Source organism: Dromiciops gliroides, chromosome 6, assembly GCF_019393635.1.
Source record: "Dromiciops gliroides isolate mDroGli1 chromosome 6, mDroGli1.pri, whole genome shotgun sequence".
In the NCBI taxonomy this organism is placed as follows: domain Eukaryota; kingdom Metazoa; phylum Chordata; class Mammalia; order Microbiotheria; family Microbiotheriidae; genus Dromiciops; species Dromiciops gliroides.
This window is the reverse complement of record NC_057866.1, coordinates 252,019,729-252,039,373: the sequence shown is the minus strand read 5'-3', so window position 1 is coordinate 252,039,373 and position 19,645 is coordinate 252,019,729. Positions and strand designations below refer to the sequence as shown.

The window sequence follows — 19,645 nt, the reverse complement described above, 5'->3', positions numbered from 1 at the left end:
GAGGTCATGTACAGAGCTAGAAAGAGATTGGGACCAGGTTGTAAAGGGCTTTAATAGCTAAACAAAGGAATTTATGTTTCATCCTAAGGTAATGGGAGGTAATTGGGTAGGAGTGTGACATACTCAGATCTATGCTTAAGGAAAATCCCTTTGCAGACATGTAGAAGATGTTCTGAAGCAGGGAGAGGTGTGAAACTATTGCAGTAATCCTGATAAGAAATCTTGGGGCTGTAAACTATGGTGGTAGCTGTTTGTTTGTTCAGAGAAACGCAGCCAAACGTGAACAGTGTCAGAGTAGAAGTCACAAGATTTGGCAATGGATTGATTAGGAAAGGTGAAAGAGAATGTCCCAGAGACTGGTTGTACCTTTGACAGGAATTTGGGGAAAGGGTCAAGTTGGGTAAAGACAGGGGAGATTAAAAGGGGGGGGGCAAGATAATGGGTTTAAGATGTTTCTGGGACATCCAGGATTTTTTTGTTGTTTTAATTTTTGAGACTTGAGTCTCCCTATATTTACCAAATGCCATCAATGTGTGTTGGCTGATAATTTAAACCAAAACTTCTTAAAACTGTGGGTTGTGACCCCATATGGCATCACGTAACTAACTGAATGTGGGGGTTGCAAAAATTTGGCAACACTAAAGGATTATGTATACCTATTTTATATACCTATGTACCCAGGAATGTGTAAAAATTTCTTGGGCAAAAAAAGAGTCATGAGTGCGGAAAAAAGTTTAGGAGGCCCTAATCTAAACCACCTTTGCCTCATTTTGGTGAATCACACCCATAGTTTGATGGTAATCTTTTCAGTCTTTTTTAATGAGGTAATTCCTACTCGTGCACAAAGTGGTTTTAAGTTACTGAAGGAGTGTACTATAAGAAATTATTTAACTTGAGTAGGATACAAAAATTTGTATTAAATGAAGGGTACAGAGAAATTCAAGGAAAATTAAGAAAACAATCTTTCTCTGAGAAATCTTTGAGCAAAGAGATATTCCATTCAAATCAGAGGGAGTGTGAGATCTTGTAAGTTTTCCCAAACTTCAAAATGGAAATGTTGAACATCATTAGCTTAATTCTACAAAACGTTCTTTAATACAATTGTTTGGAAAGATTCCTGTGTAACTTCAAATGAGTAAAAATAAGCTAAAAGTCATCATTTAGCGAATTAATTTCACATTATTAGCTACTCTATGAACATAGGATTATAGATTTTAAGGTGGAAGGGAGCCCAGAGGTTATCTAAGGAAACATTCATTTTATAGATGAAGACGCTGAGAGCCAGAGAAGGTAGTAATGAAGCTTATATTTGAACCCAAACTCCATGACTTCATATCCATCACTCTTTCCATAGCACCAGGCTGCTTCCCATATTCAGTTCTTGGACGTCTTATCTGACAATCATTTAAGAAATCTCAACACCTCTTAGTGAATGTTCATTTGAAACCAGAGAACTGATGAAAATTTCTGCTAATGAAGAATAGGGAAAATCATTTTTAAAATCTGATCTTGGAAAAATATTTACATTTGTCTTTGAAATTCATTATTTTTTCCAACATAGTTAACACAATTATGAGTTTATCTCATGTGAAAATTATTTCCTATTTCTAGAGCAAACAGTAATTGAATGATAGGATTAAATAAATTCTGCGAAAGCTAGGTGGTGAAACAAGCCAATCTGTAATTTACAGTGTCATCTTTTTAATAAATAACTTAATATTTGGTTTCTCCAATAATTATTGTTCTCATTATCCAGATTTTTGGCGGTTGTGCCGTCTTTGACAGACAGTTCAGAATCTGTGTCTGGGCAACGACCAAACACTAGTGTGGAACAAGGGTAAGTTTACAGCCCAAAGATTGGGAGATCATATCTCTTACTTTTGGGTGGGGAAAAAATAATAGCCAATTGAGCAATCCACATTCCCTTTCACAGTTGGTAGACACAATTTAAGTCGACAGTACTTCATAATACATAGAAACGAAACAAATGCCTAATTGTATTCTTGGGAAATAGTGAATTTTCTGTTCAGTTATTGTAGCCTGGATTTTCATGAATGTTAGACTCAGATTCAGAAGTCTCCTCCAATTCTCTATGATTGCTATATAATTCACACGATTTGAAATTATAATCTGATTCTAATCCATGTGGATTAGAATATTTTAAAAATATTTTAAAATAGATATTTTTTAAAGCCAGTCATGTAGATCATTTTAAAAAATTAAGGTTACTACTTTTTATTTCCTATAACTATAACTTAGCAAGAACGAGTACCAAATATGTCAGTGTTTTTGTTTTTCATCTCAGAGGCATTTTTTAGTTGTCACAAGAAATATAGTGGCTAACAACTGCCTTTAAGTGTGTTTTTCCTTTCCTTACTGGCAATCATATTTTAGTACTCTGTCATAACCTGCCTTGTCTAAATAATCTCCACACTTACCACTTGCAAGGCTCCTACTACTCTTAAGGAATCTCTACTTTTCCAAGAACTTTTAAAAGCTTGGAGGAGAGAAGCAGGAAGTTATTTCCAATTGCCCTGTCACTTTTCAGTTGTTTCTCTTAGTTGCAAGTCAATTTACCTGTTTAAGAGAACTTATCAGAATGAGAAAACGTAGCGTGTTATTGAACCCAATAGTTTTACATAATCAAGGTGTGTTCAGAGGCAGCCTCGTATAGTGAACTGAGGGCTGGATGTGGGGTCAGTAACCACCTACCTCTGTGGATCTTCCCGGAGCCCTCAGTGGAGTTAATAATAACACCATTCTTATAGGGTTGTTGTGAGAAGTACATGAAATAATGTATGTGAATTTGTGGATAAATGTCTTGTGGTCATTAATTTCTCTGGATTGTCCAAAAGCCATGTGCATTTCTCCACTGATTAATAATTACTAACCCCAGGATTATAGAATCTCAGAGATGGAATGGACCATCCAAGAATCCATAACTAAAAATTCATTCTTACATATAATTTTCAATGTAAAACTTGGGACATTTTCGGAGTAAATCAAGGGTGGGCAAATAGTACTGTGGTAGGTTTCTGAGGAAGCTGTCCTAGACCTAGGTGTTTGGTTGGCACAGTAAATGGTGGTGGTGGTGGCAGTAATAGAAGATTCACTAGCTTATTAGATATAACAGATGGCAAGGGGAATAGGGCGCCTCTGGTGGTAACAGCTTTTCACAATACCCTACAGTCCCAGGTGAGGAGGGGTGGTGGTGCAGGGATGTCTGCCAGACCCCAAGTCTCTAGTGCAAAGCTTTCAGTTAATACATGAAACAAAGAACACTTTTTGCTTTTGCTGTCTACACGGCCAGGTGGCAGAGCAGGAGGGGAGTGGGGACAGCAGTTCTATCCCCCATCACCCCCTAACTATCCTTGTAATCTTGTTTGCTCATTACTTTAGGAGTTTCCTGTTTTAAATTTTTTCCCCAGGACAGTCTGGGAACTTCCCCTTGAAATTCTTCCTGTTCCCTCCAACCAGCACCCTCCATTATAATATAGGCCTGGCCTATATACCTGGCCTCCATTATAATGGATATAGACCTATCAAAAAAATATACAGTTTGAAATTGTGCCAGTCATGTGACCTTTGTAAAAATTCATTCATTAAACACATAGTGCATTGTGATTTTATTACTACATGTTACTACTCAGGTTTCTCCAAGTCTTATGTTTCTTTACTGCCTAGGTCTGGATTGCTTAGCACTTTAGTGGGCGAGAAGTCTGTAACACAGAGATGGGAGGTAAGCTTAATGAGAATGATTTAATCTTTCCTAATAATTTATAACTTAAAGTTTTGTGACTCAGCAGTGAGGAAAGCACTTAAGCCATGCTTTATTACTCTATAATTTGGAAAATAATATTCTTCAAATTTTTTATTTGGAATTTATTTTGTTTTTATACCAAAAAATGTATTTTGACTATTGTTATATTTGGTAATTAACTAACACTATTTAGTAATTAACACCTGAAACAGGAACCATTGCACAAAAATATATGCAGCCACATGGTAAGTATAAAATAAAACGTATAAGCTATGATGAGGAAAGTCAGAGAAATCGAATAAGCTGAAATGAGCTGCTACATTAATATTTATTTTTCTTTATTAAGAGAGGTGAAATCAGCAATTTCCAGTACTTGATGCACTTAAACACCTTGGCCGGCAGATCTTACAATGATCTCATGCAGTACCCCGTCTTCCCTTGGGTCTTAGCAGACTATGACTCGCAGGTAAATCTCAAATTAGTCTTTTGAAATAGAATACAACTTTGAAAAGAATTTAGAAAAGGTTCCAATTTCTTAAATGTTTCATATACTCCATTTTTTCCCCACTTGGTAACCAGTTTTTAAGGGCCTTACAGAAGGACCTTGTATGTGTTTCTCTCAATTCTAGAACCTTCCTATTTTGCTTGTTTTGTTGCTATTTCTTAGTGTTATTTATTGATTGCAATTATATTTTTAGCACAACCACAGTGCCTGTGCATAGGATTAAATGCTTGTTGACTTGTCCTGACTGTTTTAACTTTAGCTTGAGAGGCAGTGTGGGGTAATGAAGGTGAGGGGATCTTAGAATCAGGAAGGCCTGGGTCCAAATTTTGCCTCTGACAGTGCTCTGTAACCCAGGCACAATTGTGCTGATCTGAATTCATGGATGAATGCCTCACTGGGATTCCCATGGAAATCTCAGGTCTGGCCTCCAGAGTCTATTTTAGCTCCCCAGCATGTCATCAGCATGCACCATGAGAAGCGAGAAATATTCCCCTCAATTCTATTTGATGTCTTCGGCAGTCTTCCTCCTCACTTTCTTCAGGGGCTTGTTCACTCGGCTCAGGAGATAGAGCAGCACGAGGTACCCCAGGACTGGTGGGTAGTCTTTTCCCAGCAGTCTTATGGTCAGATCTTTTCCCAGGTTTTCCCCCAGTACCCCTGTGGGCCTTGTCTGAGTAACATGGACTGACCCCAGTAGCATCTACATCTCTGCTGGACAGGCCAGAGGCCTTAGTACAGCTTTGAAGCTATGAAACAGGAGCAATGGCGTCATATTTAAGCTTTTGACGCTTCATTAAATCTGCTCTGAGAGTTCTGAAACACCCCATCACTGCCACTTCTCCAACAGCACCAACTGTGTCCCAGATTTGGGGCAGGCTCGTACTCTGCCCCACAGCCCTCTGATTGGCTGTTAATTCCTTCATGCTGGTTACAGTAAAATAGTGGTAACTCAGGGTAATTGGGGAGACCTAAGGAAGGACTGGTGGAAAGAGCACTGAACTTAAGTTACAGGAACTGAGTTCAAATCCTGACCTTGCTACTAATTACCTATGTGACTGAACATCTCATTTGAACTTCGGTTTCCTCATTTCTTTTTTTTTATTATTTATTATTTATTTTTAATTTTTTAATTTTTAATTTTTTAATTTTAATTTTATTTTTTGCAGGGCAATGGGGGTTAAGTGACTTGCCCAGGGTCACACAGGTAGTGTCAAGTGTCTGAGGCTGGATTTGAACTCAGGTCCTCCTGAATCCAGGGCCAGTGCTTTATACACTGTACCACCTAGCTGCCCCACCAATTTAAACTCTTCATCAAATAGTGAAAAAACAGACTTTGGCATATGTAGATTTCTTAAGATACTTAGAAATGTTGAAATTATTGTTCAGTGAAAACATTACTGTCAGGTGGGAAGTTATTTTGTATTGAGAACTGCTGAAAAGTAGAGTCTGAATCATTACCAAAAGAAACAAATTGTTTCCTCGTTTCTTTTTTCTTTTAGTTTCTATCTAATGAAATGAAAAATAGAAAACAGAACAAAAGGAAGGAAGAGAGTTTGTGCCTGAATTTTGAATACCTTGTATAATCTGTCTTGCCAATATTGATGGTACATGCCCATTCACCAGACTAATTTGTTGTCAGGCATCATTTCTTTTTTTGTTTTGTTTTGCTTTGTTTTTTGTTTTTTTTGCGGGGCAATGAGGGTTAAGTGACTTGCCCAGGGTCACACAGCTAGTAAGTGTCAAGTGTCTGATGCTGGATTTGAACTCAAGTCCTCCTGAATCCTGGGCTGGTGCTTTATCTACTGCTCCATCTAGCTGCCCCTCGTCAGGCTTCATTTCAAAGGAGAGCTTCTGTTCATTGCTACCCAGAAGGTCTTCATTACTTGCAGACTCATAAAAAAGGTCAAAAAAGGATAATAGTCCCTGCATTCAGGATGGTTACATTTTGTTTTGTTTTTTGTTGAGGCAATTGGGGTTAAGTGACTTGCCCAGGGTCACACAGCTATTAAGTGCCAAGTGTCTGAGGCCGGATTTGAACTCGGGTCCTCCTGACTCCAGGGCTGGTGCTCTATCCACTGTGCCACCTAGCTGCCCCAGGATGGTTACATTTTAAAGAACAAAAAAAAAAAAGAAGAAGAGAGAAAATATATTTATGGGCACACATATATTGATGAAATGTATACTTTTTTTAGATAATTGATGCACCTAAGTGCACATCTAGTGAATATTTAAGTGGGAGAGGGAAGATCAGAGTTACAGTCAGGCTGTTTGTTTGTTTTTCCTCTTTAAATCAATCAAGGAACACTTCCCTGAAGGGTGAGATTGGAGAAAATGGCTTAAAAAGGATATCGTTTGGTGGAGAAGAAACAATGAAACTTTCCAAAGTTTACACTTAATTATGTAGTTGAAAACGCGGATAAGAGCAGGTTCTAATAATGTGACTTGCATTCATAAATGTGAATTTATGTTTGTATAGCCCAATTCTGTTCCATAAAACCATGAAACTCCACAGATCAGACCTTCCTTTTTTTTTTTTTTTTTTTGTAGTGAGGCAATTGGGGTTAAGTGACTTGCCCAGGGTCACACAGCTAGTAAGTGTTAAGTCTCTGAGACCAGATTTGAACTCAGGTACTCCTGACTCCAGGGCTGGTGCTCTATCCACTGCACCACCTAGCCGCCCCAGACCTTCCTTTTTAAAACCTAATTGGTAAGACATTGTGATCTCTTGGAGAAACCACAAGATAGATAGTGGATGGAGAGCCAGCCTCTAACAAAGCTAGGAAGACCAAGTCCCACCTCTGAGACCAACTAGCTGTGTGGTCTTCAACCTTTGAGTGCCCCAAACAGTTCTCCAAACTATAGGATGCACAGAAGGTGACCGTCTGTATTAATAAGATTCTCCTAATCCAGGATGTCCCTACTAATGAAATAATAGGTCCAGGACTAGTTGGTATGATTTAGTGACAGATATAAATAAAATGTATACTTCAAGATTTCACACTTCTACCTCTGAAATCTCCATGCGCTAGATCTATTCATTTGTAAATTAGTTAATTGGGTCAGGTCTTTGAAACAATCATCATTAGACTGAAGCAAAATAATGGTTCCTACCTGGGAATACTTCATCTGTTGCTGCCTGCCCCCTTAAAGGCAGACACATTAAAAACATAGCCACTCCACTTTTTCTCACCTCCACGTTTTATCAAATCACCTACAAGATGAAAACATTGGGAGGTCAGCATGTTAGGGACGACAAAAGGAGCAACTGATTCCACAGTTTTGTGTGATACTGCAGAAGCTGATGAATTAGAGTCTCATCTAGTTTCTTCATATGCCCCCAATTCTAGAGTTTAGAGGTTCACTCTAGCACCTAATAGAATTACATTCACATAGTAGTAATTTAATAAATGTTGGATTCTTTGGCTCTTCTACTCCAGACCTGACTTGCATGTTTTTTTTCTCAAGGGAACAGGCAATCCCTTCCAAGGTGGTTATCTTCAGCATCACTTGGTCGGTCATCTGCCATGTTGTGTTTGGCACAGATTTAAAAGTGGCGCATACTTAGCTGAGTAGGAGCCAGTGTTTTATAGTCCAGCTCCCCAGGATTTCTCATGCTTCTTGGAATTTCTTTCTTTTTGGAGCACTGATCTACATCCCCACACATGCTAAGTCCCTGACCTGTTTATATTTACATTGGGCAAAACGAAGGCCTTCAAACATTTGGGTTTGGACTTTGCTTTATTTTTTAGGAAGTCGATCTCACTAATCCCAAGACATTCCGAAACCTAGCCAAGCCTATGGGAGCCCAGACAGATGAAAGATTAACTCAGTACAAGAAGCGCTATAGAGATTGGGAAGATCCTAATGGTAAGTAATGGTACAGCTGGAGAAATTGGGAGTAAATTTCAGAACTAAATCAATAATTGTCTGAAGTCCTACCTTTGCATATTTCCTTATTTTTACACATTGCGTTTGCTCCTGCCAACTTTGATGTTACTCTTATCTAAGACTCCAACTAAACTGTATTTTAATTCCCGGTATGTTTCCATCTCCCTGCCTCCGTGTCTTTGCTTACGCTGTTTACCACACCTAGGATGCTCTTCCTTACCTCTCTTCCTCAACAACACCTTTTAAGCTCCTACCTATCCTTCAGTATCCTGCTCAAATGCCACCTCTTCCAGAAACTCTGCCCTGCTGGCACAGTGAGAAATGATCCTCCCTTTCCCCAAGCACACATGATATTTTTTATTCCTCTTGTTCTCCTCCCCTAGCCTGCATCGTAGTACTTGGATAGCCTGGCATAATTGGTTGTTTCAGGGTCCTACTTCTGGCTTGTAAGATCCATGAGGAAAGGTACCAGGTCTTAATTATTCTCAGATTTACCCCCCCCCCCCATCACTATGACTTGTATGTGGTAGATGCTTAATAAGTGGTTGTTGAATGAATCAGTTGCTGAGTAAATGGAGGAATTCCATTTGTATGCTAAACAGCACATTGCATAGAGAAGTAAAACTTGGAGTCAAGAACTGAGTTCAGATTCTGCCTTAAAAACTCACTGGTGGGGCAGCTAGGTGGCGCAGTGGATGGAGCACCAGCCCTGGAGTCAGGAGGACCTGAGTTCAAATCCAGCCTCAGACACTTAGCACTTACTAGCTGTGTGACCCTGAGCAAGTCACTTAACCCCAATTGCCTCACACACAAAAAAAACCTCACTGGCTATGTGACCATAGACAAGTCACTGAATTTCTCCCTGCCTCAGTTTCTGTATCTGTAAAAATGAGGGTGCCCACAGCTTCTACCTCAGGGTTGTCGTGAGGATAAGATGAGGTGACACTCTGCCAGCCTTAAAGAGCTTATCACTGCTAGCTGTTATTGTTATTAATAATAATAGGAGTTTGTGCAGTTATATGGGGTCCTTTTCAAAAGAAGTTTAGAGGACTGGCAACAATTCTAAATTAACACCACCATCCTTTTGAACTTGAATTACTTGCTTTGCATGTGTATATCACGTTATTATAAAAAGAATAAATCCTTAAAACAGCTTGAATAGTGTTGAAAATGAACATGCTAAAACTATTGGTGCCATCTTATCCCCAGCAAGGGGTAGAAAGGGGATATTCCAAACCTCATATTTTCTCATCAACTGGCTTTTTCTTAAAATCATCACCCTGCCCATACTTGACTTTCCTCCCTTCTCTATCTCAACCCCATAGTTAAACAATTCAGCTGCACACTGTCCTTTACTTTCAATTTTCTTGTCTCTTTCAAACTCCATCCCTATATAACTCCCACTGTCCATCTCCTCCATGCCGCCCATATGAGTCTGAACCAGAGCTAGAGGAAGTCACAAAACCCAGCTGAGTCCTACAAATTTGCATTATTTAGCATTTGGGGGGGCGGGGCAATGAGGGTTAAGCGACTTGCCCAGGGTCACACAGCTAGTAAGTGTCAAGTGTCTGAGGCTGGATTTGAACTCAGGTCCTCCTGAATCCAGGACCAGTGCTTTATCCACTGAGCCACCTAGCTGTCCCCCATTATTTAGCTTTAACTGGGTACTCACTATAACAAAGAAATTCTCTTAGCCCTCACTCATTGCTTCTCTGACGCAGTCTTCATTAAAGAGATTTGCAACCTTTTCTCTCCTCAGACCTCCCTCACCCAAGAGCTTCACTTCATATTAATACCAACATCCTATCTCTTTCCTTCTTTTAAAACAGACTGTTCCCTCGTTCATCCCTACTGAGGTCTCTCATCTTTAGTATCTCCCTGTCACTGCCCACCCACACATGCCCAAGTCTCCCTAGACATCCTTTCAAGATAGTGTCCTATAGTCCTCCTCTTTCTAGCCACGCTCCTAGAAAAATCAAGCTGTGCCCATCACCCCCACTCCATCTCCTCCCACTCTCTTTAACCCTTCATAGTCTGGCTTCTGAGGTCCTCATTCACCTGAAACTGCCCTTTCTGTAGTTCTCAGCCTTTTCAATGCTGTCAGACTTTTCTTCTGTTGCCAGCATTATGTCTGAATGATGGTTGTAATTTTCTTTACCAGGAGAAACCCCGGCTTACCATTATGGCACCCACTACTCCTCTGCCATGATCGTAGCTTCCTACCTTGTTAGGATGGAGCCATTTACCCAGATCTTCCTGCGACTTCAGGTAAGTCAGGCCCCCTGCTGTGTTGTGGTAACTCATGGCAAGAGAAGGAAGGTGAAACAGTGACAAAAGTAAATGGACAAAGTATATCCAGGAGCGCCCAATTAGAAATCCTAGGCAGATTTGGTATAAAACGTTATCACAGTACTAGGCTGAGATTACCCCGTATATACAAGCTCACATGATTTTGAACTAACCTACAAATATAGACCTGGCCTGTGCTGGGGGTTTATAAAATGCTACCGATGGAATCCATCAGCTTTATGTTGCAGTTAAGGTTCCATTTAGTTCTCAGTCACTGATGATTTTTCTCCTGCTTTTTTTTCCTCTTTAATTCTAAACCTCTGTGCCCTTAAAATGAAACTGAATGTGCTTCTGAGGTTGTTGGGCTTTTTTTTAATAGAAAATGCTTTCCCCATTCTTAGTATGGATCTTTATTACTATCTTTATGACCTGAGTTCAAAATAAAATTGAGTCAGAGAAAGAGCATCCAGAGAATCGGCTCATTTTTCTCATTGAACAAATGTGTGTTTCTTATTTTATGTGTTTGCTTTTTAAAAATTAGGAGGTTTCAGTGTCACAGAAGTGGCTGATGATGTGGTGGCCCATCGCTCAGAGATCTCTTCTGCTTTGACGCTGTTTCTGTGTTATTCCATAGGGTGGCCACTTTGACCTGGCTGACCGGATGTTTCACAGTGTGCGAGAAGCCTGGTACTCTGCTTCAAAGCACAACATGGCAGACGTGAAAGAGCTCATCCCAGAATTCTTTTACCTCCCAGAGTTCCTGCTCAACTCAAACAACTTTGATCTAGGTATAGAAAATTGCCTGGCAATATCCAAGGGGGAAAAGGTTATAAGGAAAGACAGGTACTTATCAAAAAAGGTTTTCCGGCCAATGGCTATGGCAGAGAATGGATTATAATGAATAAGGAAAACAAAAGCACCATCAGGGGCATTTTCTGAAATCAAAATGAATATATGAAAAAGAAGGTATAACCCAAATTCATCCATCCAGAAGAGCAATTCTAAAGTCAGACCTTTGGTAATGAGTACAGAGAGATAAATGCTTTAGGTATTTCAATGTACAAATAAATCTTAGTTGAAAATATCATGTCGAAGTTAATATCACAAAAGTCAAATTCAGCTGTGGTTAGCCTTTATTTTTTAAGCTTACTGTTGCTAGAGGGTACTGTCAGCTTATTACAGACTTTTAAAAATATACCTTATCTACGGTGTTAGATTATAAACTTCTAAAACAGTGAGGCTTTATCTCTCTTCCCCTCAGATTATTGAGCACAACACCTTGCTAGTAGTAGGTGTTTGTAAGAAGCATTTATTCAGTGACTGAACCTAAGAATTATACCTGCAAGTGCTTTCAGTTTTGGATTTCAGAGTAACTTTAGGTTGATGCTTTTTGTTTGTCTTGTTGGTACCAGGACAGTGTGCAGTTTCCTGGCCACACAAGATGCAAATCGACACACCAAACCTTAATCAGTTTTCTAGATGAGCTAGTAGAGAAAGGACAAAGATGTGTGCATGGTCTGAAGCTCTCCCTTAGAGCACACAAGTCATCTGAGAAGTATTAGCCTAATTTCCACTCCCACAGATGAGGCTTGCTTGGGTCTTTGGGCAGGACTGCATCTCCACCTAAGGGTTCTGAAGATACCCCTGAGGAATTGGGGGTGACTCCCTTATTCCATAGCCTTTATCCCCACCTGGTTTGCTTCTCCCCAAGAAGATTAGCACTTGAGAATGATTTTAGTCAGGCAGTGTTAAGTTGCTTTAAGAAAGGGATACAATGAGGACAGTTGATAGAAAGTATCCCCTTAAAAGTCTGAGACATTCGGTAAGTACATGCAGAGTTGAGAAAAGATGGGCTGAAGCTCAGAGTACAGGTGACTCAAAGCTACTGGAGGCTAGAAGTCCTTCTCTCTGCAAAACCAGTTCAAATACTTAATGTTCCAAGCATTATCCAGCTTCCTGTGACTCTTTTACTTAGATGGGAAGTGATTACTGGGTTGGTTTGGATTGTTTTTTTCTTTTAAAAAAAAAATCCTCTTCAATTGTTTAGGCTGCAAACAGAATGGCACCAAGCTTGGGAATGTGATACTTCCACCATGGGCCAAAGGAGATCCTCGAGAATTCATCAGAGTCCATCGAGAGGTAAGCAGGCCACACTGGAGAAGAAGACTGAACTCTGTGTGGGCATAGGTCAGAACTCCAGGAGAGGGGAAGAAGGTCGACATAAGTTGTGAAATCTAATTCTTGTGATTTTTATAGATAATAGTTCTTTCATTTCTTACAGCTATTGGTGACTTATGCTTTTAAATCTAGACCAATCAGCCTGCTCCCTACAGTTTTTGTGTTTTATAATTACAGGCTTTGGAATGTGATTATGTGAGTGCCCACCTGCACGAATGGATTGACTTAATCTTTGGCTATAAACAGCAAGGCCCTGCTGCGGTAGAAGCTGTAAATGTCTTCCATCATCTCTTTTATGAGGGTCAAGTTGATATCTATAACATCAATGACCCATTAAAAGAGACAGCTACCATCGGATTCATTAATAACTTTGGACAGATACCCAAACAGGTACAATTGTTTTCTTGAAGGTTGAGTGTGGTGGTGGTTGCAATTCTCATACAATTGTTAAAATATACAGTTTTCCATATATTAAAGATTCTGAGGGCAGCTAGGTGGTGCAGTGGATAGAGCACCAGCCCTGGATTCAGGAGGACCTGAGTTCAGATCCGGCCTCAGACACTTAACACTTACTAGCTGTGTGACCCTGGGAAAGTCACTTAACCCCAATTGTTCAGCCAAAAAACTAACTAACTAAATAAATAAATAAATAAATAAAATTAAAAAAAAAAAAGATTCTGGAACCAAGACTTCAGATAAAAATGCACACATAAAAGGTTTTGTTTAGGATATTAAGAGATAACTATAAATAGCATGACACTGGAACTTGTGTCTTTGTTCTCTTCACCCTTTCACAGTACCCAAGGACACAAGTTTGTTGCTTAAGGAAATTAATCATTGAAAACCAGGACAAAGTGTACTTTCCAAGTAAAATGCACAAAGCCTGAGGACGTGTACTTCTATCCTGGTTTCTCTTTGATAAGCCTTCTGGTAGCTGTGCACACAGCTTTTCTTTGACTATTGCCTCACATTGGGTTTCCTTTCACATGTGTGTGTACCTGTGACTTGTTATAATTTCCTTTTTAATTCGGAGGCTGAGTCGACAGTTGTATTTGGAGTCTGATTTGTACTACTACAATTCAAATTGGAAGAAAGCCCTTTGGATGCATACTAATTCCCTGCAATGTTTTTTATGTCAGCCACATCTCTGAACTGCTGCATCTCCTTATTTTTCCATTGAACAAGACCATTTTTTCTTTAAATCTTAAAGACTTTTCTTTGTAACCTTGTCATTTCTAAATGTATTCCCTCCTCTTCCCTCCACCTTTCAGACAAAAAGGTGTCATACTTCTTAACTTCTTCATTTTTTTTTATTTAGTTCACTCTACATTCATTCATACAAGTTTTGCCGTGTTTCTCGGAATACCTCATGTTTATCTTTTCTTTTTTTTTTTCTTTTTTTTAGTGAGGCAATTGGGGTTAAGTTACTTGGGCCAGGGTCACACAGCTAGTAAGTGTTAAGTGTCTGAGGCTGGATTTGAACTCAGGTACTCCTGACTTCAGGGCCAGTGCTCTATCCACTGCGCCACCTAGCTGCCCCTTGTTTATCTTTTCTTAAGGCACATATCCTGTTTCATTGATATACATTAATATATTTGTTCTGCCATTTCTCCTTTAATGAGCATTCCCTTTGTTCCTAGTTCTTTACTACCACAAAAATGTTGCTATTAACATTTTGATATAAATGGATGAGACTCTTTCAGTCTTTGTTCCCCTGAAAGACATGCCCGAGCAGTGGGATCTCTGGGGTCAGGACAATTCAGCTTCCAGAAGGTAGAACCAGTTATCAGTAAAGAATATGAGAAGATGAGCATCCTTAAGTCCATTTTAATTCATTCAGGAATCATATAAATTGTATAATGAAATTGAAAAAAAAATTAAGATCATTAAGTGCAACTGTTTCAAATGTTAATAATAAAATGGTTTAAAAAAAAATAACAGCAATATCACTACAAAGCTTGTTTCTCAGCCTCCTCCTGGGTCTGAATTTCTTTCACCAGGAAGTTACAAAGTTGAAACAAGTGATGTGGGAACCATGTTTTTAAGAAAATCATTCTCATCACTTACAAGTCCTCTTCTAGTGAATTTGGAACAGGGAGAAAGCATAGTAGAAGCAAAATAACACCTCCCATTATACAGCTCTTTAAGGTTGACAAATCATTCTCCTGTGCTGAAGATAGTACAGGTTTTCCCATTTTACATATCCCTACACATATGTTCTTACTAAGCCACCACTCTTTGAATAGGTTTGCCAATAGCTCTCACTTCTCTGTGACTTCTCCTCTGTTACCAGCTCTTTAAAAAGCCTCATCCACCAAAAAGAGTGAGGAGTCGACTTAATGGGGACAACTCTGGAGTCTCTGTCCCACCTGGGTCTACAAGCGACAAGATCTTTTTTCATCATTTAGACAACCTGCGGCCTTCCCTTGCACCTGTAAAAGGTGAGTGGTGAGAAAGGGCAGGGACATGGTTGAGATGGTCCACATGGGGAAGGGCCAGGGAAAACTTTAGCTTTCATAATAGCCTTCATTTAGTATTAGAATATTCCTCACTTTCCAGTGTCCTTCCTAGTCACAAGGACTGACCTTTCTGTGTAAGAAGATGACACGTTCCACTTATTTCTTTTCCCGGAATATGAAGCTGCTTTGCCTTTTTTTTTTTATTCCAACCTTTCACTAATGAAAAGCTCAAAGTGATGGATTCTTCCAATCTTGAGTTAATATCCTTTGTACTGGAAAAGAGGGAAAGACACCATGAAATGGCCGTAATGGAGAACTTTGGGGAGTTTTAAATGTTCGTTTTAACTCAGTGTTTCATCTGCAAACTGAGGGGTTAGACTGTGTCTCCATGATCAGTAGAATAGAATAAGGTGTGGAATTATGTAGATTGGAATGATGATTTATATGATTACTGTCTTTTGTTCCCCATTAACAAAGACTTATTGGTTTTGATGCAATTTATCCAGTAACGTTTTATAGCATTTTATAGGGTTGCTTTTCCTTTAAGAAATTGTATTTTCATCAGATTCTCCACTTATAGTTACGTACTTAGGTAAAATTATGAGTCTCATTAATATGAAATGAGCAGCTTGACTCATGAAGTTACATCGTTATCATTTCAGATTTATAAAGATGGAGCTAGGTTCACATTGCTTACTTCCAAGATGGTCTCTTCTTGGCCCTCTAGAATCTGTGTTAAACAAGAACAGGTGTGGCCTTCATAGTACCTAAGGCATGGATTAGTGAATGGCCCTCCCTGGAAGCCGACCTGCCAAGAAGGAATTCCCCAAAGTGGTGGTAGACTAGATAGGAAGGGTGACCCTAAAGAAAGAAGGCTTGAGAGCCAAGCCACAGAGCAGCCAGCAGTGTGGTGTCCTGGATCCCAAGGTCTCTGGTGTCATCCTGTTACTTAAAATAAACTCTCAGGAAATTCAAAATTCCTTCTTACTGAAGGAACATGGTGTTTTAATATTGGCCTTTGGTGTGTGTGTGTTTGATTTATATGGACAGTTCAGATAGACTTCATAATTGGTCCTGCCTAGTAGGCTTTGTATGGGACTTCTCCCTGTTTCTGTTCTAATGTCACAATATGTTTTGTCCAGAACTGAAAGAGCCTGTGGGACAGATAGTGTGCACAGATAAAGGCATTCTGGCTGTGGAGCAGAATAAAGTTCTCATTCCACCCACCTGGAATAAAACTTTTGCTTGGGGCTACGCGGATCTCAGCTGCAGACTGGGAACCTATGAGTCAGACAAGGTTTGTAATCTCCCTTCAAGATTTCACGGGAGAAGGGGCAGCTAGGTGGCACAGTGGATAAAGCACTGGCCCTGGATTCAGGAGGACCTGAGTTCAAATCTGGCCTCAGACACTTGACACTTACTAGCTGTGTGACCCTGGGCAAGTCACTTAACCCCCATTGCTCCACAAAAACAACATTTCACTGGAGAATGGGAGGGGGAAGGAAGTGAGGAGAAAAGAAATTCTGCATTCTGAAGTAGGACTTCCAAATAAATTGCATGTTCCCTTAGGCAATACTAAAAGCAGAGCTCCCGTTTTCCAGTTGTTGTTATCGTTCATTTCTCTGCTAGGAGAAATAAACCTACATAACCAAGTACTCAGTGAAGAAGGAGCCACGCTAGTCATTAATGGCAAATACATGAAGCGCAGATGAGGTTTTTTGTTATAGCTACTAAAAAGTTAAGTCCTGTCCCCAGTCTGCCCAACACTGTGCTCTCACCCTTTGCCATTCCTCTCAAAAAAAAAAAAGTTTGCAGTTACTCAAGATTTTATTTGATCACCTTTGAAAAATTTGATTGCTGGCCTAGAGGGCTACTAGAAGTAAGCAGACTCGTCCTTGAGGTCATTGGAATGGTCCTCAGGGGCAGACACTGATAATCAGATATTGATTCTCTAAAAAGTATTTTTCTACTATAACTTTATTTGCCTTGGTTAGACTAAATAGTGATGATCATTGTTCTTTGACCCTGGTGATTAAAGTAGAAGTAGTAATGATAAGCTGGGTTTATTAATGGGGAAGTGGGCAGGAATGGAATTGGACTGTGTGAAATCTTAAAGGTCTCTTCCAACTCCAATCTGTTTTTATTCTGCAGTCTGGAATTTCCCACATAATCTGAGAGCTGGTCTCAACCAATGACTATTTCCCCATTTTCATATGAGCAAACTGAGGCCTAGATCCCTGAAATAATTTTCCTAAAGTCACAACAAGTTTGTGGCAGAGTCAAAACCAGAGCCCTGGCAGGCTCCTGATGCATAGCGCACACTCTTATCTATATACGCACACCAGCAGGGTTTGACTCTAATAGAAGTGGATCTCTGAGGGCAACTTAGAAAACCACAAATGAGCATTACCCATGTTGCAATGCATTTTTTATTTATTTTGTTAAACATCTCCAAATTACATTTAATCCGGTTCAGACTGCACTTGTTATGAGAGCTTGGCATCTCTGGGCCACACTATGCTCCTATCCTCAGTACTCATTTGGAAAAAAATACCTCTAGTTTACTTTCCTGGCATGAAAATCATACATAATCTTTTCACCAAAATAAAATTTGTATGCCTACTTCTTTACCAGCTCTTAGACCTTTTTTCAGCATGAACAGTTCTAGTTCATACATAGTCTGACCGAGATAGAAATGGACCATATTCTGAGAGTGTTCTGGATAAAGGCTGTTAATATTTCTAGGTGGGGACTATGTTCTGGGGTGGCAGTTCTTTGGAATTAGAAAAGGTGAGGTGCCTCACAGGCTGCTTTGTGTAGGTAGTTATCTTATTCACAAGTACTTGTTTTCACAAAGAATGAATGAGACCTACAGGTGCCTGTATTTCATATCCTTTTTCTCTTTTAGGCAGTAACTGTTTATGAATGTCTGTCAGAATGGGGACAGATTCTCTGTGCAATCTGCCCAAGCCCCAAGCTGGTCATCACTGGTGGGACAAGCACAGTCGTATGTGTGTGGGAGATGGGAACCTCCAAAGAAAAAGCCAAAACGCTCACACTCAAACAGGTAACAGGCTGGAGCAAGCAGAACTCATCGCCTGTACATGTACTAGATTCTATCAGCTCTTTTACAAAAACACCAGCCAGCTAGAGACATGTTTCGTTTATGTAAGATAGTAATTATGTTATTGAGGAAGCTACCTATATTTGCTGGATTTTTGCTGATTAGATCATACTTCCCATCAATTTACATTGTAACTTACTTTTATGTTTCGATTGTGTGCAAAGTGTCATTCTGGGCACTGAGACAGACAAAAAGATGTGTGATTTGTGTTATTTGTAAGTCATAATCTCTGGCCTCAAGGAGTTAACAAGTTAGTTGCTAAGAGAAACTCTGTCTTTGTAACAGTAGTACAAAATAAACTCAAATCTCTACCAGAGTTGGAAATAATACTGCAACAACTGCTGACATTTTTCTCTCTACCCTTCTAGCCCCTCACCCCCTCCTCTGTACATATCGTGAAATACTTGACAAACTCCTGAGTGTGCCAGAGGAAGCTGTATTTAAGAAACGCCTTAAGAAATCAATCCACAAGTGTTTAATGATTTCCTAATGTGTGCTCAGTGTGGTTATAGTTACCTTGTAATGACAAACCTTTTGTAATGTCACTTATTAACTTGTAGTAGCTGCATGATAAGGAGATTCAGAGTAATTTCTTAAATAGAGAAACACCTATCAGGTTTTCCTAGGGCACATTCAAGCAGAAGACTAATTGTTCACATTTGTTTTATGGTTACAAAGCACATTACACCCTTTGATCGTCAGAAGAGCCTTGTGGAATTGCTAGGAGAAATATTATGCCCATTTTATATCGGAGGAAACTGAGCCCATTTTCTAGAACTACTGTTTGAGAGATTTATACTTTGAGGACCCCTAAAGGTGTTTGGGATTCCCTTTAGCTTGGCAGCCACTTCCAGGGAAGCCCAAAGGCTGCCTTTGAATTGCTGAGCCCAGGGTGTTAGCCAGGAGACTGTCGCAAAAATTTCTAAGTCCAACGAAGAAATGAAACAGCAACGTCTCCAAGCCATAGAAAGATAGGTTTATTGAGAGAGGGCACCTGTCTCACAATAAAGCTGGTCTTAGATCTGGAACCCAAAGACCCTGAGCAGTACTGGCCTATACTTTTATACCCATATGAGGCTTAAATGCTTATTTACCCTACAAATTTTAGACAAACTCCTCCCATTTTACAGTCCACCAAGACACATAAAGTCATTCAAAATAATATATGTCTGGGGGTAGCTAGGTGGCGCGATAGAGCACTGGCCCTGGATTCAGGAGGACCTGAGTTCAAATCTGGCCTCACACACTTGACACTTACCCCCAATTGCCTCACCAAAAAACAAAACAAAACAAAAAATAATATATGTCTGGACATACAGTCTACAAATGAACAGTCAATTTACTTGACATGCTGTTGTGACAGTGGGCCAGTCTAACTTTTTAGTATGTCTAAAAAGACATTCTTTAACATAGAATCAGACAAGTGTGATATTGTCTACAGT

The 19,645-nt window shown here is 39.6% G+C and overlaps 1 protein-coding gene across 1 annotated transcript in view; it reads left to right on the top strand.

Annotated features, from left to right (window-relative positions):
- The window catches only part of WDFY3 (WD repeat and FYVE domain containing 3), a 332,419-nt gene that overhangs the window by 295,128 nt on the left and 17,646 nt on the right, over window positions 1–19,645 (top strand). The window contains 11 exon segments of the mRNA XM_043973480.1: window positions 1,757–1,837; window positions 3,685–3,739; window positions 4,107–4,226; window positions 8,015–8,132; window positions 10,315–10,421; window positions 11,077–11,230; window positions 12,490–12,581; window positions 12,798–13,010; window positions 14,914–15,061; window positions 16,222–16,376; window positions 17,988–18,146. Of these exon segments, the coding sequence (XP_043829415.1) occupies window positions 1,757–1,837; window positions 3,685–3,739; window positions 4,107–4,226; window positions 8,015–8,132; window positions 10,315–10,421; window positions 11,077–11,230; window positions 12,490–12,581; window positions 12,798–13,010; window positions 14,914–15,061; window positions 16,222–16,376; window positions 17,988–18,146 (1,402 nt within the window).